Consider the following 26,372-nt stretch of genomic DNA (forward strand, 5'->3'; position numbering starts at 1 on the left):
GTTTTCATGAAGATTAAATGGGATACACTTAAATGTTTACTGCAGACCTGGGCTCTCAGCAGGATCTCAATCAAGTTCCTCTGCAAGTGTATTTATGTAGTCCTCAATGTCTCCCTAATTACAGAACTTCCTGCATATTGTACAGTGCTAGGGACATGGTAGGTGCTCAATCCATGTGCACTGAATGAACTGTACACAGGAACAGTACTCATTATATATTCCACGTATATTTATGTGTTGGTAAATGAACATATTAAGATGTGCACAGAGTGGTCTCTACTCTCAAGCTGCCCAAAAGCGAGTAGGAGACAATGATGGAAACAAAGAATTGAAGTACAATGCCATTCATGCTAGTAATATCTGTCAAACAGCCCCTTTCCAGTGGTCTGGAAGGAGGAGCGACTGCTCAAGTGGCAGCGAGTGGGGAGAGCACGCCAGGCAGAGCAAGGTGAACAGTCTGCAGTGACTAGGGGCCCGAGGCAGGGCTGGTTTGGGTGGAGCGAGGGTGTGATAGCAGGGGGAGCACACGCAGTTGGCTGAGGACAGGCTGCATTTCATGTCAGCAGGTTCAGGCTTCACGTTTCTGGCTCTGAGGAGCTCCCAGAGGAGTTTTTTTGGCTGTAGAGTACCAGGATCAGATTTGTGGACCAGGAAGGGAGCACCGGTGTGGGACGGAGGGACTGCACGGGAGAGCGTGCCAGACTGGCAGAGCCCAAAAAGAGGGCTCCTGTAGTGATGATCTTTAACTATCAAAATACACAAAAACCTACTGGAGCTCTTTCTTCTTAGTAAGGTCCTGAGAGCCTAACACTTAGTTTAATGTCCTTTATAAAAGAAATGTGTCTGCGCTGATGGACAGTGAAACAGGGACTTCCTGCATGGCGCTGCCTGGTGTGGGCTAGCCAGTGCTCGAGTGGGTTAGCACCAGAGGGCAGTGGCCTGAGTCCTAAGGATTTTCTGGATTTTAGCGGAAGGAGAAGGCTGAAACAGCGCCTTCCCAGGGCTAGCTTAAGAAGCTTCCAGGGTGTGTAGGATGAGGGAGGAAAAGACACTCGGTTCTGAATGAACACTTGGAACTCCTTTTCTCAGACAAATAATGTGATAAACACTGATTAGGTTAGAGCCTGGCCTCTTCAATGACCAGTGACAGTGCCTGAAATCCAGTCCATTTGTAACTTCATTATTTTGTTCTGGATATTTATTTCACTAACCACCAGACTTTTGGAACATGACCTGTCTGTAAAATGGAGATTATTCATGGTTAACAGTGTATAAGGTATAATGGCATTGTTCATCAGGTATAAATTCAGAATTGGCCCTGGCTGGTGTGGCTCAGTGGATTGAGTGCCGGCCTACAAACCAAAGGGTCACTGGTTCAATTCCCAGTTAGGGCACATGCCTGGGTTGTGGGCCAGGTCCCCAGTAGGAGGCATTTAAGAGGCATCCACACACTGATGTTTCTCTCCCCCTCTTTCTCACTCCCTTCCCCTCTCTCTAAAAATAAATAAAATCTTTTACAAAATAAATTCAGAATTGTCCTGAGAATTCCATGTTGCTGTGAAGGACTAGGTCAGAAGGTCTCACCCACAACCCTGGCTCGGAGACATTTCTATTTAAAATGAATCGCAGTTATGGTTTTATTTTTTGGTTTTAAATTAGAATAGAACTTTATTTGTGGCATCAAGATTTAAAAAAATTATTTTATACTTTAAAATATTTGATACATTTTAATACACTAATCTTGAAATATATTTACCATATCAGATTTTTAAAAACAAGGGCAAATGGCTTAGAATCAGAACAAATTGTGTTAAACTTGAAAATTATATGGAATAATTTCAGCATCACAAATAAAAAATGAAAACAAATACCATCTAAATTTGAGTTAGGATGAAATACATTTGTAATAAATTTTGTATCTTTTCAAATTTGCTTGATTACAGAGAAAATATAGGCCAAAATTATGTGCTTATAATTTCTAGAAAAATATGATGTCCTTGCTTTACGAAAATGACCCTACCTATACTCTCCAGCCATAGAATGCATTTGAGATACTTTTCTGTTTGGGGTGAGGGGCTGTGTTGCTTGATGCAGGTTCCTTCCAGACCGTCATCCCCCAACTGGGAGACAGAGGGCATGGTGGTCTGTGGCTGGAGGTTGGTGGGAGTAAGTCTGGTCTCATCACTCCTGATTTATCTGAGTCACTGGATCATCCAAATGAATATCAGTCAGATAAAAAGCAGCTTTATATTTTCTCAAGCTCTGATATTTGCTGTGGTACTTTACATAAGTGATATTTAAACAGTCATGTGATAAAATCCTGTTTTAACAAAAACAGTTTTCACATTCAGTTCTACATAAAGAGGACATTCCAAAATGCACTGGCTCATGTTAATTACTTTGCTGATGTGGAGAAAATGGATTCTGGTGGTAAGATCCACTTCTAGCTAAACATACGTATGTGTCTAGTTAAATGTGTATGTGTGTATGTATTCAGTATCAGAGATGTTCCTACTTCCTTGTCTATTAGCAGGTATTTTATTTTTAAATAAAGAGATTCCTCTTTGGGAGTATAGTTAGTGTTCACACCTAATTTGACAAAATCTGATGGTCAGCACAAAGCATACTCGGATTGTATGATACTTTACAAAACACCTCTCTGGAACAACAAGCTTACGCAACAATGAGAGTGAGCATGACGATTCTCATTTAACAGATGATGAAAGTGGAGCCAAGAGAGGCTGAATAAGTTGCTTCAGTTCCAACAGCAGATAAGTGATAAAATTAGGACTACACCTGGTGGTCTTGTCCGAACACTGGTCAGCACAACAGTGCTAAGAACACAAGGTGTGTCGTTTTGTGAGTTACTTCCCCTAAGGGAAGCTGTTTGGAAAGTGGTTTTGCTACCGTCACGTGTGTGAGGTCTCTGCCAGGTACCCATGATATTCTACCGCACCAACTGAAACCAACATCCGGAAGCACTTTTTATAGCTCTCAGAGTGTATATACACATATGTAGGATTCATAACACTTATATAATATTTACAATTATACAATTATTCCTAAATCCCCAGGATACCATATGGAGAAACAGGTTTAACTTTTTGCAAAGTCATTTTCTATACAATCCCTCCAAAACAGGTATTTAACACGTCAATACAGTCTCGGCATGCTCTTTGACAGGTACACTGAAACACTTCCCTTTTCTCCTCGTTCTGCTCACCCCTACTGTGATTGTTTAAAAACTCATGCACACACCTGTGCGTTCCTTTAGGAGGAGGACTGAGCTCGATTTTGGGAAGCTGACCACTCTCACCCCAGGGCCCTAGCGCAGTGCTTTGCGCCCAGCAGGCATTCAATGCACGTTTGTTGAATCTGCATACATGGTTTTCATGTACTTCTATTTGATTAAGTAAAATTCTATCTGCAACAGTTTGCTAAAGAGTTTTGGGTTTATAGTAAAACATCATCCTTTTCATAGTAAACAGTATTTTTTAAAAGCATAAGAAATGTGGTAATAAATTTAATACAAATTATGCATTCTAACTATTCTTTGGTTATTTTTTAACAAATTATTTGGTTTTTTGACTAAAGTGACATACTAAAAATATAAAAAGGCAACTACAGAAAATAGCGTAATGTGTAAACATAATAAACTCTGTAAACATATAGTTACTACATAATTGTGCAAGTATAAAGAATGACTAGTAAAGGCAAGTACTATATATTTAACTTAGTTCTTTGAGGCATACTTAGAAATACTGCTTTGTATTTGTATAAATACTGCTTTAGTTTAATGTTGAAAGAAGGAATTCTTTTAACCAAACTACAACACGAGAGGGCGATGACTATAGCGACGAACCATGAGGATACGAGGATGTGCAGGCAAGAGGACGGCATTGGTACTTTTCATCCTTTGCAAATCTGAATTTGCTTCCCGTGTCTCACATACCAGTTTGTTCAGTAAAACCACATACTAACAGGAACCAAATACTTTTTAAATGAAGAAGTAAACTATTTTTTTTTTGCCAGTGAGTCAGTTGACTAAAAATATAGCTAACACACTTTCCAAGGTTATTCCAAAATTCTGGGCAGTAAGGTGCACAGGCAGGTCTACAGGGTAATGCACAGCTGCAGGCAGCGCTAAATATCGTGTCGTTTACTGGATATTAAAGTATCCTTTTCCAAATCTCAGTTTTCCTCTTCAGAAAGCATAAGCTTTTCACACATGACACTTATCACAAATATTTCACAGTTATAATTTCAGTAGTTTAAGAAAGGACTGCCTGGCAAACACCGGAAAAGAGGTAAATATTAAGGACACAACTCACTATGTCAGGCAGAAAAGATGCAGGTTCTGGAGTGTGAACTCTAACGACAGAAGGAAACGACTGTGTAAATGCAACACGTTATTTGAAAGTGGATGAAGTACTGGTAAAGTGGTCGCACTACTGCTTCTAATGCTTTTGTAGGATTTTATCCAATATCTGGGAAGAATTGATGTCTAAGTGTTAGCAGTTCCCTGGAAAATTTTAAGTCAAGAATTTGCTTATAAAAAAAAAGTGGCAGCAAAACACCACAGATTGTTGTTTGTAATCTAATCAACCCCATCAAAGCCCTGAGTGTTCTCAATTGCCATCTGAAGCTTATCCCATAATTCTTCAAATGATTCATAGGGTGGCAGATCCAAGCGATTAAAGCTGAAAAACAGAGAGGAACTGGTTAAGACAGACACGGAAGAAGCCAGTATCCCCACAGCAAGCACAGTAAGGTGGTCATTGGTGAGGATCCACTGAAAGATGTTTAATCACTGGGGGGAAGGAGATACAGGATTGCATTCTAGGCATGGGCTCTCGCCATGACTGCGCGGTGAAGTCCTCCTGTCTCCACTTCCAAATGTCTGGATTCCTCTGTCATTTTAAACCCCAAAAGGAACATTCTAGCCCCTTTTGGGATCGCCCATCATTCATGCGATAGAGGCAATGTATGATCAACAGCTGAGGTGAGCCTCTCCTGAACTTCAAGCCCAGGCCTACCTGGTAAAGTGACAGCTGTTCTTGGGTTGGTGTTGTTGCCTCTTCCTCCTCCTCCTCCTCCTCCTCCCCCCCCCCCTCCACAGCTGCCACTAACATAGCACAGAGAGGGCTAGGCCTTCTGTACCAAGGGGAGATTTGCTCTCTGAGACCTTGTGCTCTCAAGGTCTAAGAAACTGCTTACCATGTATGGGCTCTTGGCAGCTTTTCAGGGGTACCCCACTGTTCAACTGTAAAAGACTGTGGTCCATTTGAGCCTATAAGGAAGAAGAGTTGCTTTGGTTTTATTTACTCTTTAGAGGAAACCCTAAGCATTTCACAACTCGCTTTTTCTACTGTAGAACGTAAACATACAGAGAACTAATTTAGTTTCCTTAAACTCCAAAGAAACGGAGGCGGTCCTGTGCTCGGGGGCTTTACTGTGCATCCGTGAGGACGCCTCTTCCACCAGATCGCTCTGCCTCTGGGGTGGTGGCCCAAGATGCGTCGGCCGCCTCCTAGCCCTGCGTTTCTGTCCACCACCTCCTTCTCAGGAGCACAGAGAAAATGAGCGTTTTCTGTCTTGCTTGTGTTCCGCTGAAAACAGCTTTAATTTCTCTGATTATAAAATCTTACTGCAAAACATTAAAGCAATTGAGAAAAATATAATGATAGAAAAATCACCTCAGATTTCACTATTAAATCTGAGGAAACACCCCATCATGAATCTTTTGTGTGTGTGCATCTACATAGAATTTTCTATGTACATGGGATCGCGTCGTAACTGCTGTACTTTTCTTTTATTATGGACGTTTCTAGAAACTCTGTTTTCCTTTGGTGTTTTCATTCAGCTCTTTCTCCTCCAATTCTTAAATCCTCCAACCACCCAGGTAAGCAACGCTGACAACCCAAGGTGTAACCTCCCATAATTTTCTCCATGTCTTGTTTTCTCCATGTCTTGTTTTCTCATTACTTTTCACACATCACCCATAACAATTATGTTCACAGTTAAAACTTCAGTACTTCTGTCGTTATTTGTTTTCTGTCGCCTGAAGTCTTATCTATTTCCCTGCCTCCTGATTCACTCACCTAAACAATCCATTGGGAAAACTCCTACTAAGTCAATCGGTATAAACATGTTTTTTATTGGCTAGATAATATTGCATTGTAACATTAATGTTTTGAAGCAGTTTTTTCTTTTGTAAGTACAAAAGAATTTGAATTTATATTGTAACACTAATAACTCTGGCTCTGTGTGTGGGATATTGTTGCCAAGTCTCACAGTTTGTGAAATCAGTGGGTGGCTGTGGGCCTGGATGCATGGAAGAGGGAAGCAGAGGTAGAGATGAAAAGGGATGTTTGCCGTGAGTTTCTCTAAGGAATGGCCGAAGCCTAGGAGAAGAGGCAGGAAGAGGGAGTCAGGTGAAACCACCAGAAAGACAAATACTAAGAAATCCAACGAGGCAGAAGGAATGAGCGTGCTGGCTAGCGGCAAAGCTCCTGTTCTCCTTCCTCTCCCTGTGAGTGTTTATTCTAGCAAAGCAGCAGCTGCTTGACAGGTTCTGCACACAAATATAAATGACGCTTAACGAGGAGACCAGTTTGCCAAGGAGGAGACAGAGGGGGCTGGCAATTCCACCAGGTAGCAACAGCTTTCTCTATGCCTGACAAAGTCACTTAGGAACTGTCTCGGCCGCAGTCCCTGACTTCTACTTCCCAGAACAATTCTATTCTTTTTTGTGGCCCTGAGTTGGGCTCCGCTCCTAGCCATAGTTTCCCTGAATGATTTGTTCTTCTTGGCATCTTTAAAAGCAAGTAGATATCACTCCAATAAACAATATGCTAACAGATACAAGATAACCTGTTGTGCCCTATTGTCAAAAACAGTACTCTTTTTTTCTTATAAAACACACCTCTAGCGTTATGAGGTAAATAGGCCAGAAAATAGTTAGATAGGATATGTAGAATTTCACTTTATAGAAAACTTAATTAATAGTAACTATTCTGGATAGCAAGAGATATACGCACTCTTATCCCCAGCCCTGCCATTCCCCACAAGACTGAGAAGTAGTAGCCTAATGGGATTCTCCACCCCCTCTTCCCGCCACGTCCACAGGCACAGGGACTCCATGATCAAATACATCTTCATTTCTGTCCCCCCATAGCAAAGGTTCTTAAGTCCCAAAGAAATCTACTGAACTTTGTTTGGTCCAGTATTTCCCCATATGTATCCTACCATGATACCTTCTGTTGTTTTCTGTACATTTAGTAACATGCTGTGGAACTTCGCATGCTGCCCTAGACTCCCACACTACAGGCAATGTTTTTTCCCTAATGGAATGAGAAATTTAAAATTCAAGAATGGAAAGTAACTCAAGTCATTTCATGTTTCTAGTTTTCTTCTTTGCTATCTGATTAGAAGGTGTAAGTACATTTTGGCCTACTTCAGTGTGTCTAATTATATCATTTTAAAAAGCTTCCTCTTTATTAAGGGAAATGTCTGTATAAATGATAGAGGCTTGAGGACTAATGGGCCACGAAAAAGACAACTGGCATTGCTCCATTTTTAAATGGTGTGGAAAATCCTTACCGTAGAGTTCAGCAAATCCATTCATAGGCACCCGAGATGTGCCAGTGACAAACTGAAGTAACCGAATTCTTTTTTCTGAATCCATCATTAAAACAGCCTGATTAAGATAAAAATAGCATTTAGGAATATCATTGGAAAAAAGGTAACAGAACTATCCTGAAAAACATGCTATCAGAATTTATTTAGAGCATTAATGATCACTTAGTAAATTCGCATGTTTCTTTTAAATTTGTGGTTTCTTTTAAATTTTGTTTATGGGTGGTTTACAAAGTCCTTGAAAACTTTATTTCCAAGGCCCCATGGTACTTTTTAGAATGAGATTATAGTCTAATAAAGTGATAAAAAATTATTCTCAGAAGTGAGTCAGGGTTTCTAAAAAATATATTTATTGATATTATTAGACACATTTCTTTCTTCTCTTTTTTTATTGTTGTTCAATTACATATTTCTCCATAAGACTGAAAATCACATTTAAAGGAACCATGTAGGAGTTCTAGAGAAAATACTGCAGGTTGTTACAGGTTCTCTTGAAGAGTCCCTACTTTACGAAGAAACTAAGTGCCTATGTTAGCTGTCACTGCCATTTTTACTCCACCCCGAGCATCTTACTTCCCTATCTCTAAGTACGGCTGGAGGCTGGGGCCACACCCAGAAGGTAGATGTATACAGCATTAAATCAAAGACAGTCTTTGCTGGGCTATGTTCTGCTTATCTATAAGGGAAGTTAACCGGCATAGTTATGTTATGTATGATTGAATCTATCAAAAGCAGTTTATGAAAATGGAAGCTTTCGATTACCTTCCAAAACCACTGGATTACTTGGTGGTTGATGCTGTAGCCATTTTTATACTTTGTGTGTTCTCTCCAGTCGTTCACGTCGACATCTCCCAGGCCACACATAAGTAGCTACATACATAATAAGAAATGTCACACTACAGACAAGAAAAATATAAAGTAAAAAAGTTCTGTTTTAAAATAAAAATAATATTCCTTACCTCTAGTTCATTCTCATCAAAAATTTTGATAAGATCTTGTGGTATTAGTTCAAAAAATCCCTAGAAGACAGAATGTATTTAAAAGCCTTGTTAGCAGGGTCAGCTCCTGGGTGCCATTGGAGAAATCCCACATCCACACAGATTCCTGCCTTTACGCATTCATGGGCTCTCAACTAAACGGAGATTTCAATATTGGCGAGAAAATAGATGTGACCCTAGTCTATTCTCTCACTGACTCCTCTACGTGGCAATTTTAAAGCTTCCCTGCACTCCTCAAGCCTCCTCCTCCTTTCTGTCGCCCCTTCTTTACAGAAGATAATTTCTAATATTTGAGAGAGAAAATAGAGGCCATTAGGCAGGATGGAATTCACTCAACCTTCCACAGCCCCATGTACAAAACCAACCAGCACCAGCATCATCGTGGCCTCCTTCCCGCTGCAGTGGAGAGGGGCACCACTCGCTGTGAGCTCCACCCCCTTCCCCCAGCTTCTCTCACTGAACCTCCTTCTCTTTACCAGCTCACTTTATGCATCTGAATTCGCCACACCTGCCTTAAAAACAGAACAAAGAGCAAACACTCCTTTCTCATTCTCTTCACAGCCAAGTTCTTGACAGTGTTATACATGACCAAATCTACCCGTTCTCCTCCTGTCTACCCCTCAGCCCGTTGCAGTCTGAGCTCTGTGCCATCGCTTCCCTGAAGCCATCCTGGAGAAAAGTTGAAAGCAACTTTGCCGCTAAATCTAATAAACACTTTCTAGCTCCATATCTTACCTGACTTTTCTGCAGTGTGGTGTTGAAAACACCTTTGTTTCTGAAACTCTGTCTGCTGTGGATGGTTTTATTCTTATGTCTCTGTCTGCCTTTGCTAATTTCCTTTGCAGTTTTCTTTTTCACTGTCCATCCTTTAAATGTTGGTGTTCCCAGATGTCCACATGTGGCCACCCACTTTTACCTTCCTGTTCCTTCGAATTTTCCATCTTCCCGGGTCCACAGCTCCACCACACATCCAGAGGCGATTGATTCCCCAATCCACACCATCACCCCAATCATCCATCCTTTAAATCACCCTATGCTGTGGATCTCCCCTCCTGAATACCACTCAAAAGCACACACGGCTTGCTTTGCAGCACTACTGTCTTTGTTCCTAATTCATTCTTCACCTGGATTACTGTAGGCTCTTTTCCAACTAGCCTTCTTGTCCCTCTAACCCACTACATGTCACTCCCCGAATGGTCTACAATGGACACTGAATCCTACTGTTTTATTGCTGACCAGCCTTAAAGGCTACCTTCCTTCCCCTCACTGGACTTCAGAGAAAACTAACAAACAGGCCCTTTGGAATCTGGGTTTTGGCCAGGTCTCCAGGCTTAGTTTTACCTTTTGCATCCTCTCTTCTGTCGGAATTGCTTATGTGTTCTCTAATTTGTGCACAATCTGTCTCATGCCCACCTTCACATGTGCTGCTGCATCTGCTTAGAGCTGCATTTCCCACTTGTCTGTGGCTGAACAATCCCTCTCCTCCCTGCCCTCCACTGCCTCTCCCTGCTCTGGCTTCTTCCACTCTTCTGTGCTGCCCTAGCATTGCAGGCTCATCTCGGTCCACTTCACATTTTAGAGTCTTTGCTCCCTGACAGCAGGACCTATGTCCTTTTGCCTGACACAGCACCAGACACACAGTCAGTGCTCAATATTGAAGAAATGAAAAAGTGTGTGATAAACATTTAACAGAAGATTTTAATTTAGCTTAAGAAATGAACACCCTGACAACAGCCTAAATGTCCATCAGTTGGGAGAAGTTCAAATAACTTGTGAATTTATATCATGAATAAAATGCAGCCACAAAACAAAGGTAGCTATATATCTTGGCATGGTAAGATGTCCAATAAATATTTATTTATTTATTTATTTGAGAGCAGGGTAAGGATGGAGAAAGAGAGGGACAGAAACATCGATGGGTTGCCTCTCACATGCCCCCAGACCTGGCCTGCAACCCAGGCATGTGCCCTAACAGGGAACTGAATCAGCAACCTTTTGATTGACAGTCCGGCGCTCAATCCACTGAGCCACACCAGCTAAGGCTCCAATAAATATTCGATGAGAGAAAAGAAAACAAGTCACAAACAACATGTATAGGGTGATCCCCTCTAGAAAAAGAAACAAATGGTCCCTTCCACTGCCCCTGCCTGTAGCACTCTTGTTTCTTTGCTCTAAGGTTACTCAGGGTAAAAGGAGTGGGCCTGGGAGAGGCGAGGGGCAGTGCTACAGGTGAGGGGGCTGTCGAGGTTTACTGCCTGGACCTCTTCAATGACTGAGTTTTAACAGTGAACATCTACTCATTCAATATTTTGTTAACATAAAAATATAATTAAATTGGGTTTAAAAAGTAAGTCACATACACATTTTCTCTGCTGTGATAAGCCCCAATATTGAAAACTTATGGACTGTACTAGGAAATTAGAGGAGAGCAAATAAAAGAAGACGAATACCTCTTTAAAAGCAGCCATTTGCTTCTGGATTCGATTCACAAATCGCCACTGTATTACAAGGCTAAAAGAAACAAAACATTCTGTCTTTTTCACAGGAATCAAAAAAAGAATTCAAGGTACATTTATTTTTGTTAGAAACAAAAAAATAAAGACTAGCTAAGCCCAAGGTAAAATATTTAATGTGAATGGTAACATGGCATCGTTAAAGGAAAAGGACAGTGAGGCTGTAACTGTTGGGGGAGAGAAAGAACAGACGAAGAATCTTCCGGGGAAGAAGTGAGAAATTATATCCAGTAAAGTATTTATTATAAATGGTAAAGTACTTACTAACACAATACTTACTAAATATATTCCTTTTTGTTCTTATTGGTGACAACTATTTCTGATCCACCAACTTTCAACTCATGCTGATGAGTCTAAAATGAAGCATGACACCTTGATATGTTATTTTAGTGAAAAAATAAAGTATACATATTATAGTTTTCCTAGGAACCTGGCGTTTTAAATTAAATCCATTCAAAAGCTAAGAAAACTTAAAATATTAGTTTTACTAAAATAAATATGGAATGAGTCAAATGTCAACAAAAGCAGAAATTCTTGCTGGGAGGCAGCTTTTGATACTGGAAAGTCAATTTAAAAATAGAGCACAGATATGTTCTGAGTATATACATTATTTAACATCTAAACTTGTTGTAACAGTTGTTTCATAATTCCTGTATCATTTTAATTAATCAAAGTTTACAAACCTGTCCAAAAAGTTCTTCATCGATGACAAACCTGAGGTCCAGCTCTGTTGGATCATTTTCAAGAATCCATCTTAGTGAATTGTAATATTCACTATCCTAGATGGGAAAAATTACATATTTAACATTTGCACACATATAAAAAGAAGACACCTGAACTTGCAAAGAAAGTATACTGAAGTCTGAATGAATAATTGGACCAAGATGAAAAGGTTGTTGGGCATCTTTCCCGAGTACACACACATATTATAAAAAGACGTGGATGACTAAGCAAGGGTGACGGTAAAAATACATACATCAGTAAAGTGGTACCTGCTTGAACGTTTAGAAATTCACCTCCGTGTGGCAGTGGAGGTACAAATTTTATTATTCGCTTAAAGCAGTTTTCAGAGAAACCGAACTTCCACGGATACCCAGGAATACCTAGCACCTTTCTCACACGGCCTATGAGACTGTGGGAAATGTTGAAGTGTCTGCGAGGATGCTGTTATTTACACCTGGCCCAAGTTAAGGAAATCCTCAAATACAGAGCCTCAATTAACCAGCTCCAGGACCTATGCAATTTTATGATTTGTGAAGAATTATACTATTCACACTGCTATTGTGTCACAGAAGGGGGATGAAAAATAAACTTGGTACCAAGGAGAGGTCTTGGAAGCCACGTGTACACTCAGTGTTTGAAGCTGCTCAGCATGGGCTACGGTCAAGGGTTTAATCTGCACGTTTCTGTGTCTTTGTTGTGGCCTAATCTCAAGGCCTTGCCATTGAACGGCTATTTTGAAAACACAGGCCATTTAGCATAAATGATTGCAATTCAAATATGGGTGTGAAAAATATAGTAAAAGGTCGTTGAGCACATTGAAGTATTTAGGGAGGAGTTTACTGGTATCTGCAACTTTCTTTGAACGGCATCAGAAAAATAAAGTAGATTGATGGCTGGAGGGGTGGACAGGTGAGTGGGTGTGTGATAATTAAGTATGCAGGCAAAACGCCAATTATGGCATTTGGGCTGTGGATACACACATGCCCACTGTAAACTTTATTTTATTTTATTATAAGCTGGAAACTTTTTAAAATAAGATGTTGGGAAAAATGTTCATTTGTATTTTGGGTAATGGGAAAAACATTATAATCTATTCATTTCTTCATCATTAAAAGCTAACTCTTTAAAATATTTAGCTGCCTATTAAATTATTCTCTCTCTCTCTATTATAAGTGAAAAAGACATACCACTGATTCCATATCATGAAGTGTTATTGGTTTGTGGAGCATCATCTTGTAAAATGGGCGGATGAAAAAACCTTGCAAAAAATAAATATTTAAAAAATAATTACAAGTGAAAGAAATCAGATAAATCACATTATTATTACACCATATAATTACATATATTATAATACAATAATTATAATTACACATAAGAACATTTTAAGCTGAATACTAACCATCCAACAATTTGCCATGATATACTGCCATTCCAGCTACCCGGCCAATAAACTTGAAGTAAGAGAGGTGATCTTCATTACACAATCCAGAATTTGGATTTATCTGTAGGGTATAATTGTCCCTGCAAAGACAGCCATGTTTAAATGCTCCTCTTCATATTTCAAATAAAAATGTTAAACTGACAAATAATTGTAAGTTATATCCCTCTTTTTAGAGTTGTCTACCTCTTTTAGAACGATATTAGACCACTGGATTTAATGGTTTTAAAAACAGTGATTTCTGTCAAAAGGTAGAAACAACCTGAATGTTCATTGAAAGATGAAGGGAGAAACAGACTGTGGTATGTACACACAATGGGATACTACTCAGCCTTCGAAAGGAAAGAAATTCTGACACCTTCTACCATATGGATGGGGCTTGAGGACATTATGCTAATGAAGTCCATCAGTCAGGAAGAGATAATACTATATGATTCCACTTACGTGAGGTACCTACAGCTGTCAAATTCATAGAGACAGAGAGTAAAATGCGGGCTGCCAGGGACTGGGGGAGTCAGTGTTTAATGGGTACAGAGTCTCAGTTTGGGGTGATGAAAAAGTTCTAGAAGTGGATGGAAGTGATGGCTGCACAACAGTGTGGAAGTACTTACATGTAATGCCACTGAACTGTACACTCACTTTAAAATGGTTGAAGTGGTAAATTTTATATTAAGTGTATTTTACCACAATTTAAAAAAGTTATTTTTGAGACATCAGTTATACTCTTCCTTCCGGCACATCGTAACATACATTTTCCTTGCATCATACAACTCTATTACTTTCAAAATAGTGATTCCTTTTTCTGTATACAGTCAATGTAAAGGTGCTTACGTAGCAGAATATTCAAACAACCCATAATAAGGGTTAAACATCTCCTTTGAGATCAGGAAGAACCATTCTCTGGCGACTCCTCCGTAATCTAATCCTTTTTCACCATCAAACTCAATCCACAGACGAGCCTTGAGGAAGTCTGCTCTCTTGACACCCATAATTCTCCTGTAAGAGTCCTCGAGAACAGTTGCTCGGCGAAGTTTCATTTCGAATTTGTTTGGAATGTCATTCTGAAGACCGAAAGAAGAAAGACTTCTGGTTTAAATCAATTCAACACGACGGCAATTTTCTCTCTCATGAAAGTGATGAAATTCATTGTATTCAGGGTATTCTACCCTGTGCCCAAGACCCTCTTTCAGGGAAAACATGACTAGAAACATTGCCTCTATTTCCTCTTCGTATGAAAGAATTCATGTATTTTCTCTAATCAAGTCATAACAGAGACTTGGATTTTTGTATCTGAAGAAGCTACTGATGGTGGTAAGAATGCTCAGGTGATGGCATCAGGATGGTCACTTAGTAAGTTATGTAATGTCTAATCACTGGAGCACACACCTGAAACAAATATAATATTGTGTGTCAACTGTAACTGAAAAAGAAAATGTGACTAAGAAAAAAACTTTTCCCAGAAATATTCAAGTTTAGCTGATGTCTTGGGCCAATTTTAGAAAGTGATATTACTCTAGGAATTTACCTACGTTGATGATTTCAAGTAAGTTTTCAAATCCAAAAGTTTATAGCAGTTCTCATTTCCTCTCATATGTCAACTGCTGATGGAAATGTCAGTTTAGTGCTCCTCGTTTGTAAGAGTTGCCTGTGCTTTCATTGTTTATTTTTTTCTCTATGAGATGTCCATTATTCTATACATAAAATAACTTAAAGCAGCTTTAACTTCATAATTTAAAAATTGCTCTCTCTTACTGTTGCTTTTTTAACTTTATAGCTTCCCTTTTAAGTGATATAGGTATATCCTCTTTTTCCCCCCTAATTTATAAATTTGATGTTGAACCCATTACTGTTATCCATTCTTGGGCAGAGTGTAAGGCTATGAATATCCATGAATGTGTTTTGACTAAATTCTATATCCATTATTATTTAATTCTATGGATTTTCAAACCCCATTATGACTTGATTATCTCATGCATTATTAAAAGTACTTTTATTCATTTAAAAAATAACAGTCCCTTCTTTATAGAGTTATTATAGAGATTACATGAATAATACATGTAACTTGCTAAGAAGAATGCCCACTATGTAGTGAGAGCGCCATGAATATTATTGCTTTCATTATCATTTTTGTGTTCTGTGACCCATGTGTAGAGGCTTTGTTCCGTATCTGCTGCTGTCTGCAAGGCATCAGCAATTAGGTATCATGGCATGTCTACAAGTGTTCAGAGTGACAAATGGAGAACTTAGTTCTTCTATTCCACCAGCATCTTTTCATTAAGACTGAACATATTTACCGGACAAATAAATCAACAAAGAGTTTTAAGAAGTAGAAAACAAATTCCCAGAGCAATTTTAATATAGTTATTACTAAAGATGAGTTTAAAAAGTTGCTAATATTTTAGGATTTTATTTGGACATAGAATATTTGTACTAAACAACTATTATATTTCACTTTTGTTAAATTTTGGATGGAAAAAATGTCTGCGGTAGCTGACCGCACCATCTTAAATCTGGGAAAGCAGGCATCTGGCTTACAATGCAAGAAAGTGTAACCCAATATAGCCACCTAGTGGTAGTATTCCTAAACTGCAGGGAAAGGTGGAAATTATGAGCAAACTGGAAAAGTATTTAAAAAAATGGTCATCACCAACAGAAATGAAATAGATGGGTAGATAATGAGTTCATTTCCAAACACTGAATTGAATCTCCTCAGATTCTATAAAGCCAAATTCCCACAAACCCCAATAGGAAAGTTTGCTTTTTAAAGGCAAACATTTAATATTATTTTTCTAAATTATAGGATATCTTGAAAAATAAAGACATAAAATAATTGTGGTCTCTAATTAGATATCAAAAAATAAGCATCCTTCCCCTATAAGAAACTATTTAAAGTTGTTACAAATATAGAACAAATTCTATATTACTTTTTTTATCCCCTCCACCCATTTTAAAAAGCATTTCCCATTACTTTTGGTGTATAGAACATTCACTCCTAAGAACTCATTATAAGTAACACTCACCTGCTTCTTCAGCTTTCTTCGGAAGAACTCATACTTTCTTTTATAATCCCTGGAGTAGGGCACTGCCTTGAGTTGAAAATTTAGGAAAAATAAAGAAGGTTTAGGTTGTTTTATTTTGAAAGAATTTCAAAAGTTCCCTTCTAGGTATTTTATGAACGTAAGTTAAAGGCACTGAAAAAGGATATTTGGAAAGAAAAGCTGAATTTAAAGAAACACCAATTTAAAACTTTAAAAATTGTAATTTCTCTGTTTAAGATAAAATTGTATTCAGCAATTCCTATGGCTGTAATTTTCATCATTCAATATTCTTGAAATGCAACATGCCAGAAACAGGAAATTTCTTCCAAGTAGAGAAATATTAGGAATGAAAAATTCCATTTCTAAAGAGACTTTCTAAGTGATTTCTCCATTAAGGGAACAATTTGAAAAATGTACTTTTCCCTTGAACTTTGAGGAGTTGCCTTTTTTATCCATTATTTTAAAAGACTAAACATGGAGACTAAAGAGTAATCTAAAAGAACTGTATCTTCAATTTTACTTATTTTCATACATTAAAAATTAAAATCTGAAAACCTAAAAATGGAAAAAGTTGCTATATAAAAGAAAATAATGATTTTTCTTCTCAAGCTGACTTGAGAGTCGAATAAACATCTCACATGGCAATATTTACAACTAAATATGAGTGTGTTACATATAAGTGTGATATAATATATGTATATCTTATATCTCATTTATACAATAACTTTAACTAAAAGTTCAAGATACCACCCTAGAGTGGACAAGGTGCTGTCCATGTCCTCCCCTGCCACACTGCATTCTCCTCTCTGACCTGCGGTGGCCCAACCACGCCCTGTTTCAGACAATGGCAAGTGTGAGCCTGAGCACAGCAGCCCATGCCTGTGCATTTTGACTGTCTGGCTCACTAGCCTCTCAAAGCTCTCGAGTGGGATAAGGACAATGACCTTATATGCTTTTTTCAAATAACTGAGACCTGGAGTGGGGGTGGTGACAGAGGAGAGAACTGAAAATGTGCTCTCCTTTCAATGCTTGTTAGGGTGATACCCTTGACCATTCACCCTTGAAGAGATAGGTTAGAGAACAATCCCACCAGAGCATACTAATACAAAGAGACTTACTGGTCCAGTTATTGCTACATTCTGCAACCGAGGATCTTCCCATTGTGTTCTTTTTATATCTGAAGAGAGAGAGAAAAAAATATGTTCTTCATTCTTATGCACAAAACTCAGTATTATGAATACAATGTAATGAAAAATCACGATGCACATACTATGATTTATGTAGAAGATTCTTCCATCTGTGTGAGTTCTTTCTTCCCATCCTGGCTATAATAAAGAATGTACATCAATTATTTGAGAAAAGGGTTTCAGATGTAGGGTTAGAAGAACAGCATTGGTGATATGCTTACTTTAATTTGCATATTTTATTCTTAGTAGAAGGCTTCAACACTTTAATATTACTTATTTAATATTTAATTACTTATTTAACATTACTTATAGTTGTTAAAGAACTACTGTATTCCAAACTACAAAACATCTGAGATAGCCAGATGACATTGGTAGCAGCTCTGTGAACTTACAGGTAAAGGCCCCAGGTCATTGGAAGGATCAAGTGATGTCTTTCCTCTCAGATGAGCTGGAATTTTCAGTCTTGGATCTTCCTTTTTTGGCATAGTAAATGAAGAAAACAATACACACACACAAGTTTTAAGATCATGAGAGTCAATCTGTTATTATATTTTCTAATATCAATGGATATTTAAACTATTCTTTTATTTCATTTGCTTAATCTGTAAAATAATCATTTCTCCATGTAAAATCTGTTGTTCTAAGGCCACAGCATTCGGTTCTCAGATTTCAGAGTAGGATCTGTGCTAACTCATCATCTCTTCCATGGAAATCATTCAGGGTACTCTGCCCCACTCCTTAGGGGCTGTGTTACTCTGAAAGAAAACTGGTGCAAGAGAGGGACAGTAAACCAGACCACATACTATTTCTGAGGCCCTGAACATGCTTTTCTGCACCTACCTGTTAAGGTACTGATTTATTAATATTTTTGAAAGATAGGATGATAAGCTCAAATAGGTTATTAAAATCAAGCACTGTTGAAAAATATAACAAAAGTCAATTTGTTTGGATTAACTTCTATATATCACTTTAATACAGGGTCTGGCAGAAGTAATGCCTGTCTGAGTATGGTTGGTAGGATAATAATATAGGTGTAATAATTTATAGGTTTTTAAAAAAACATATTTTATTTATTTATTTTTAGAGATAGGAGAAGGGAGGGAAAAAGAGAGGGAGAAAAACATCAATGTGTGGTTGCCTCTTGCATGCCCCCAGCTGGGGACCTGGCCCACAACACCAGCATGTGCCCTGACTGGGAATCGAACCGGTGACCCTTTGGTTCACAGGTGAGCACTCAATCCGCTGAGCCACACCAGCCAGGGCTAATTTATAGTTTTAATTTGGACATTTCACCTGAAATGTCATATGGTGTGCCCAAGTATGATATTGTTATGTTACATAATTCCATGCTTATGATTCGGTAATACAAGATTTTGTAATAAAGAAAAAGGAAGATTATTTGTGCTGGCGCCTGTATTTTATTAAATTACTTTGGGGTTTTTTAGGCACACTGGTCTTTTAAATAAATTGATCATATCTATTTATCTGCTGCTAATTTTCGGTAATTTTTCTATTAGTGGTGAACAAACAGCTGAACAACATTAAACCTTAAAATTAAAAACCTTATTTTACTTGGCCTCAGAAGATTTTTCTTTATATTAAATGAGGTATGATTTAAAAGTACTTTGGAACTATACAGCCTCAATAAAGGTAAAGGATAATTACTAAATATCTTCCTAAGCATTATGCCTAGTGAGTTAAAAACTGGATATAGGAAATGATGTATCTATATGACAACCACCCAAAATATTTAAAAAGCCATAAACATATCTTGAATAGAAATAATACTATTACAAATTCAACAGATCTTTACATGAATACTAGAAAATATAGGTTGTACTAATGTATACTTAATGATGACCAAGAACTATACGTTAAGAGGTTATTACTGCTGTTATTTTCAATGCAAACTGGACAGCATGAAAATTACCCAGGTGGTGGTTTTGGTGTTATGGTCAATAAAGAAAGGCCTCCCATTTGGTGCGTGCCGGAGTTCCCAGCCTTTCGGAAGAAATCCTTGCTCCATTTCAGAGAGCTGAGTCACCTGCGGTGGGGAAGCACTTGAGGGGGCCTGTGGTTGCAGGCTTGCAGAAATGCTCGGGCTCGAGGGCAGCTGACTGGTCTCCACTGCGGCCTAGCACATTAATTAAATCATGTTGTAATGTTTTATAGAGAGCGTACAAATAGCTGTGGTTAAAAAGGTAACAACCTGCAGACAAAATACACACTTATAAATAAGTCTAAACACTGGAGGCTCCTTTTTTAAATAAAGCATTTTGTCAAACTTGGTTTTTAAAATAGTTTATCATTTCTCAGCTAATTCTTGAGCAGAAAGATGCTAGTTAACAATGATGCTGGTGGTGCATGTGACGGAGAAGGCTAGGTCAGGGGGCCTGTGCCCCAGCTGCCAGAGGAGCCCCACTGCCAGTTAGAGGAGGTTGTCTTTGCTCATCCAAAACACTCACAGAGTGGGGAATTCTCCATACACAGAAGTGGGTTCAAAGGCTGGGTAGACAAAATGAATGGCAAATATCCACCATAGAAATGGATAATTGAAATGTAATATAGTCATCTGATTAAATATTAGGCAATAATTAAAAGGAGTATCATGGATCTATATATAACAACAACATGGATAGGATTTTATAAACAATGTTGAGCAAAAAAAAAGATTTAGAATTATACAGGACATCTTTGTAAAATTTCAAACGCAGAGACATAAACAATATTTTGCATTGCTTAGCTCTCTTTGAAAGTATATAAAATAAGTTAGAAGAATACCCGACAAATTCAAGAAACTGGTGCCCTCTGGGGAGTAGGACCAAGTGTTTGGTTAAAGTGTTTTATCTGTAAAATTTTATTTTTAAAAATAAAATGTCTAGAAATGAACATGGTAATTTGTTGATGGTGATAAATTCTGGGTATAAAGAAAATGGGTATTTGCTACATTATTTTCTGTACTTTTCAATGTTAAAACATCTCTCAATAAGAGAAATGCTAAGATAAAATGAGTATTTTCCTGAACATTTACAAGGAAATGTTACAAACACACTCATTATTGTCAAGGACAGAACATCATCAGCACAAACTTAAGAGAAACAAATCACTAAGATTATCTTTCAGATACATAATGGTCTCGATCCGCTCAAATTACTAAATTACCCAATGAACTAGACCATTTACTTTATTTTCTTATTCCCAGTTGGACTTGTTTTACGTAATACTACGTGGTAATTCATGCATAAAAGACATCCACAAGAAACAGCACTTAGCACCAACATCAGAAAAGAATTAGAAGGTGCTAGAAGCATCCAGTATATACCACAGTGATGTGAGAGCTTCCATAGAAATAGGATATTTTCAATTAGGTGAGGGAACAAGTTAATGGATAGATTGTGGGTACCTGTACAGTGGGCTTTGTCCACGTGGTGGTTCTGGAATTGTGATCTACGTAATACAGTCTTCCTCTTTCATCTTGTTTTTCTTCCCAACCTGGTGGTAGGCCAGATGAAGTAGGCAAAAGCTAAGGTGAAGAATAATGGGAGAATTAAATATGACTAAGAAAAATCTTTGTAAAAGGACCACATTTCTTTGTTACTGCTACCTCACTTTCAAATGAAACATCTTTCAAATCGCACTTTGAAATGCACAAAATAAAGTGTATAACAGTTCACTCAGACAAAACAGTAGGCAACAATGAGGGTGGTGATGCTGAGAGAACACGACAGTAGAAAATCGGGTCCAAGATGGAAGCTGCATTCACCTCCTCTCATGACCACATCAGAACTGCAACTCAATTATTGAACAATCAACCTCAATAACCTATCAATAATCACTTTTAATTTAAACTGATTAAATTCTCTGATAAAAAGATATAGTGTATCTGAATAACTAAGAAAATATGATCCACATATGAGGCCTGTCTGGAAAAAGTTCAGCCACTGTCAATATAACAAGAACGGTTTGCACAACATTGATGTAACCTGGCAGCCAAGGAGAGTGGACTGAAATGCACACATGTGAAAAATGATGACTTCATTGTACTAGTCAGTGGGGGTGACAGATGCCATTGACTGAGCATGTATACTGTGTGGCCATCACATTCAAAATGACTGAGCAAGTAGAACAACAAATCTGCACCAGATTTTGCATTAAACTTGAACATTCCTCCATGGAATCTACTCAGATGATTCAGAAGGCTGAGCTATGGACAATTGGAGATTGCTCATGTATCATGCGTTGTGCAGAATTTTTTGGAGAAACATCAAATCACACAGGTGACTCACACAGGTGTCCCCCTATAGCCCAGATTTGGTACCCTGCAACTTCTGGCTTTTCTAAAAATTAAAACCACCTTTTAAAGGGAAGAGATTTCAGACTGTAAATGGGATTCAGGAAAATATGACGGGGCAGCTGATGGAGACTGGGAGAACTGTGAGTTCCCTAGGTGCCTACTTTGAAGGGGACTGAGGCATCATTGTCCTATGTACAATGTTTCTTAGATCTTTTTCAATAAATGTCTCTATTTTCATATTATGTGGCTGGATATTTTGTGGACAGACCTTATATATGCTGTATACAAGAGATTCACTTTAGATAGAAAGACACACACAGACTGAAAATAGAGGCATGTAAAAAGATATTTCATGCAAATGGAGACAAAAAGAGTTAGGGTAGCAATATTTATATCACACAAAATAGACTTAAAACAAAGGCTATAATAAAAGACAAAAAGGACATTATATAATGATAAAGGGATCAATAACACAAGAGAACATAACCCTTGTAAACATGCAGCCAACATAGGAGTACCTAAACATATAAAGCAAATACTGATGGACATAAAGAGAGAAATGGACAGTAAAACATAGTAGAAGACTTTCACACCCCACTGACATTAATGGACAGATCTTCCATACAGAAAACCAAAAACAACACATTGGCCATAAATAATACAGTAGACCAGATGGATTTAATTGATATCTTCAGAGCCTCTTACCCCAAAAAGCAGAATACACATTCTATTCAAGGGCACATGGAACATTTTCTAGTATAGATCACATGTTATGACACAAAACAAATCTCAGTAGATTTAAGAAGATTGAAATCATGTAAAGCAACTTCTCTGACCATAATGGTATGAAACTAGAAATCAATCACAAGAAAAAAATTGAAAAACACATGAAAACAAGGAGGCCAAATAAGATGTTACTAAACAATGAACTGGTTAACAATGAGATCAAAGAAGAAATCAAAAGAGTCCTTGAAACAAATTAATGAGAATAAAACCCAAAACCTATGGGACACAGTGAAAACAGTCCTATGAGGGAAATTCATAGTATTACAGGCCTACCTAAGAAACAAGAAAAATCTCAAATAAATAATCTCACTTTACACTTAAAGGAACTAGAAAAAGAATAACAAAATCCAAAGTGAGTAGAAGAAAGAAAATAATAAATATCATGCAAAAATAAACAAAATAGAATGTAAAAGGCAATATAAAATATCAATGAAACCAAGAGCTGGTTCTTTGAAAAGATAAACAAGATTGACAAACCTTAAACCAGACTCATCAAGAAAGAGAGAGAGAGGACAAAATAGATAAAAATCAGAAATGAAAGAGAAGTAACAACTGACACCAAAGAAATACAAAGAAGTGTAAGAAAATATTAGGAACAACTATATGCCAACAAATTGGGTAATCTGAATGAAATGGAGAAATTCCTAGAAACAACAATCTTTCAACACTAAATCAGGAAGACTCAGAAAATCTGAATAGATTGATCACAACCAATGAAACTGAAGCACTAACCAATAAACTCCCAACAAACAAAAGCCCTGGATCAGATGGCTTCACAGGTGAATTTTACCGAACTTTCAAAGAAGAACTAACACCTATCCTTCTCAAAGTGTTCCAAAAAAATTCAATAGAAGGGAAGACTCCCAAGCTCATTTTATAAGTCCAGCATTACCCTAATTCTAAAACCAGATAAAGAACTACAAAGAAAGAAAATTATAAACTAATATCCCTGATTAACATAGATGCTAAAATCCTCAATAAAACATTAGCAAACTGGATCCAGCAATACATTAAAAAGATCAAACACCTTCATCAAGTGGGATTTATTCCAGGGATACAAGGCTGGTACAATATTCCGCAAATCAATAAATGTGATACACCACATAAACAAAATGAAGGATAAAACCATGTGGTTATATCAATAGATGCATAAAAAGCATTCAATGAAATTCAGCACCCATTTATGATAAAAACTCTCAGCAAAGTGGAAATAGAGGGAATATACCTCAATGTAATAAAGGCCATATATTACAAACCAATAGTCAACATTATACTCAGTGGGCAAAAACTACAAGTGTTCCTCTTAAGTTCGTGAACAAGATGGATATCTACTTTCATCACTCTTATTCAACATACTACTGGAAGTCCTAGCCATTGTAATCAGACAAGAAGAAATAAAAGGTATCCAAATTGGAAAGAAATAAAACTGTCACTATTTGCAGATGATATGATATTGTATGCAGAAAACCTGATTGATCCCACCAAAAAACTATCAGAACTGCTAAATGAATTCAGTAATGTAGCAGGACACAAAATAAATACCTGAAACTGGTTGCATTTTTATATATCAATAATGAGTAATCAGAAAGGGAAACTAAGCAATAATCCAGAGTTCTGGCCAAGATGAAGGCATAGGTAGAAATACTTCACTTCCTTGCACAATCAAAAGAAGGATAACAACCAATTTAAAAAATAAACAACCAGAACTGCTAGAAAATCAAACTGCACGGAACTCCAACAACCAAGGAGTTATAGAAACATTCATTCAGACTGGTAGGAGGGGTGGAGATGGGAAGCTGCAGGGAGAGAAACCACGGCAAGGTGGTGGACTGAGCTGGCCAGGCGGGGCTGGCAGACCAGAAAACTAATGACTCAAAACCTCTAGCTGTAAAACACAGTGGGGGTTGCAAAGGCAGGAGAAATTCTCAGTCTCACAGGAGAGTTGGTTGGAAAGTGGGGCTAGTGTGGAGCATGCAAGCGGCCTTGTTCCCTCTCTGACCCCTTCCCCCAGACAGTGCCACAATTCAGCAAAGAGGGTTGTCCCGCCTGAGTGAATACCTAAGGCTCCGCCCCTTACAATATAACAGGTGCTCTGAGAAAAAGAAATATAGCCCAAATGAAAGAACAGATCAAACTCCAGAAAAAGAGCCAAGTAACCAAGAAATAGGCAACCTATCTGATGCAGAGTTCAAAACACTGGTAATTGGGATGCTCACAGAATTGATTGAGCTCGATCACAAAATGAAGAAAGAAATGAACGCTATACAAAGTGAAAGAAAGGAAAATATACAGGGAAACAACAGTGAAGGAAAGGAAACCAGGGCTCAAATCAAAGATCTGGAACAAAAGGACAAAATCAACATCCAATCAGAACAGAACAAAGAAACAAGAATTTAAAAAACTGAGGAGAGGCTTAGAAGCCTCTGGGACAACTTTAAGTGATCCAATATCTGAATCATAGGGGTGCCAGCAGGAGAAGAGGAAGAGCAAGAAATGAACAAATAATGAAGGAAAACGTCCCCAATCTGCTGAAGAATATAGACTTCCAGATAGTCCAGGAAGCCCAGAGAATCCCAAAGAAATTGGATGAAAGGAGGAACACACCAAGACACATCATTATTAAGTTACCTGAGATTAAAGATAAAGAGAGAATCTTAAATGCAGCAAGAGAAAAGGAGACAGTTACCTACAAAGGAGTTCCCATAAGGCTATCAGCTGATTTCTCAAAAGAAACCTTACAGGCAAGAAGGGACTGGAAAAAAGTTCATGAAAGGCAAGGACCTACCTCCAAGATTACTCTATTCAGCAAAGCTATCACTTAGAATGGAAGGACAGATAAAGTGCTTCCCAGATAAGGTAAAGTTAAAGTAGTTCACCAATCCCTTATTATATGCAACATTAAAGGGACTTATCTAAGAAATAGAAGAAGATCAAAAACTATGGACAGTAAAATGACAACAAACTTGTAACTATCAACAACTGAAGCTAAAAACCAAAAACTAAGCAAATGAGAACAGGAACAGAATCACAGAAATGGAGATCACATAGAGGGTTATCAGTGTGGAGGGGGAGGAGGAGAATGGGAGGAAGGCACAGGGAATAAGAAGCAAAATTGGTAGGCATGAAATAGACAGGGGGAGGTTAAGAATAGTATAGGAAATAGAGAAGCCAAAGAACTTATATGTATAACCCATGGACATGAACCATGGCATGGAGGAATGCTGGGGGGGTGGTGCAGGCTAGAGGGTGGATAAAGGGGAGAAAAAAACCGAGACAACTGTAATAGCATAATCAATAAAGTATACTTTAAAAAAAGCAACAATCCCATTTACTGTAGCATCAAAAAATAAAATAAAATACCTAGGAATAAATTTAATCAAGGATGTTAAAGACCTGCTCTTAGAAAATTATGAGACACTGAAGAAACTGAAAAAGATACATATAAGGAGAAGCATATATCATGTTCATAGATAGGAAGAATTAACATCTTTAAAATTTGCATACTACCCAAAGCAAAGCAATCTACAGATTTACCACAATTCCTATGAAAATACCATTGGCAGGCATATCTCATATAACTAGAACAAATATTCAAAAAACTTATATGGTACTACAAAAGATTCCAAACAGTCTCAGCGGTCTTGAAAAAGAAGAACAAAGCTGGAGATATCATGTTACCTAATATCAAACTATACTATAAGACCATAGTAATCAAAACAGCATGGTACTGGCCTAAAAACAGGCATATAGATCAATG

At 37.9% G+C, this 26,372-nt stretch overlaps 1 protein-coding gene across 5 annotated transcripts in view; it reads right to left on the reverse strand.

Moving 5' to 3' along the window:
• Window positions 1-1,662: 1,662 nt before the first annotated feature.
• NEDD4 (NEDD4 E3 ubiquitin protein ligase) overlaps window positions 1,663-26,372 on the reverse strand; it is a 119,800-nt gene continuing 95,090 nt past the window's right edge. For all 5 annotated transcript variants that reach the window (XM_045822320.1, XM_045822321.1, XM_045822324.1 and 2 more), the window contains 17 exons: window positions 20,939-21,058; window positions 19,466-19,669; window positions 17,928-18,008; window positions 17,619-17,673; window positions 17,467-17,525; window positions 16,331-16,396; window positions 14,142-14,371; window positions 13,272-13,393; window positions 13,060-13,130; window positions 11,833-11,928; window positions 11,429-11,502; window positions 11,087-11,147; window positions 8,598-8,657; window positions 8,401-8,508; window positions 7,603-7,699; window positions 5,218-5,290; window positions 1,663-4,700 (listed from right to left, as the gene is read on the reverse strand). In XM_045822320.1, the coding sequence (XP_045678276.1) occupies window positions 4,598-4,700; window positions 5,218-5,290; window positions 7,603-7,699; window positions 8,401-8,508; window positions 8,598-8,657; window positions 11,087-11,147; window positions 11,429-11,502; window positions 11,833-11,928; window positions 13,060-13,130; window positions 13,272-13,393; window positions 14,142-14,371; window positions 16,331-16,396; window positions 17,467-17,525; window positions 17,619-17,673; window positions 17,928-18,008; window positions 19,466-19,669; window positions 20,939-21,058 (1,680 nt within the window). In that variant the 3' untranslated portion in view covers window positions 1,663-4,597. The remainder of the gene's footprint in view (window positions 4,701-5,217; window positions 5,291-7,602; window positions 7,700-8,400; window positions 8,509-8,597; window positions 8,658-11,086; window positions 11,148-11,428; window positions 11,503-11,832; window positions 11,929-13,059; window positions 13,131-13,271; window positions 13,394-14,141; window positions 14,372-16,330; window positions 16,397-17,466; window positions 17,526-17,618; window positions 17,674-17,927; window positions 18,009-19,465; window positions 19,670-20,938; window positions 21,059-26,372) is intronic.

Source organism: Phyllostomus hastatus, unplaced genomic scaffold, assembly GCF_019186645.2.
Source record: "Phyllostomus hastatus isolate PE091 unplaced genomic scaffold, TTU_PhHast_1.1 phas_scaffold_501, whole genome shotgun sequence".
NCBI lineage: Eukaryota > Metazoa > Chordata > Mammalia > Chiroptera > Phyllostomidae > Phyllostomus > Phyllostomus hastatus.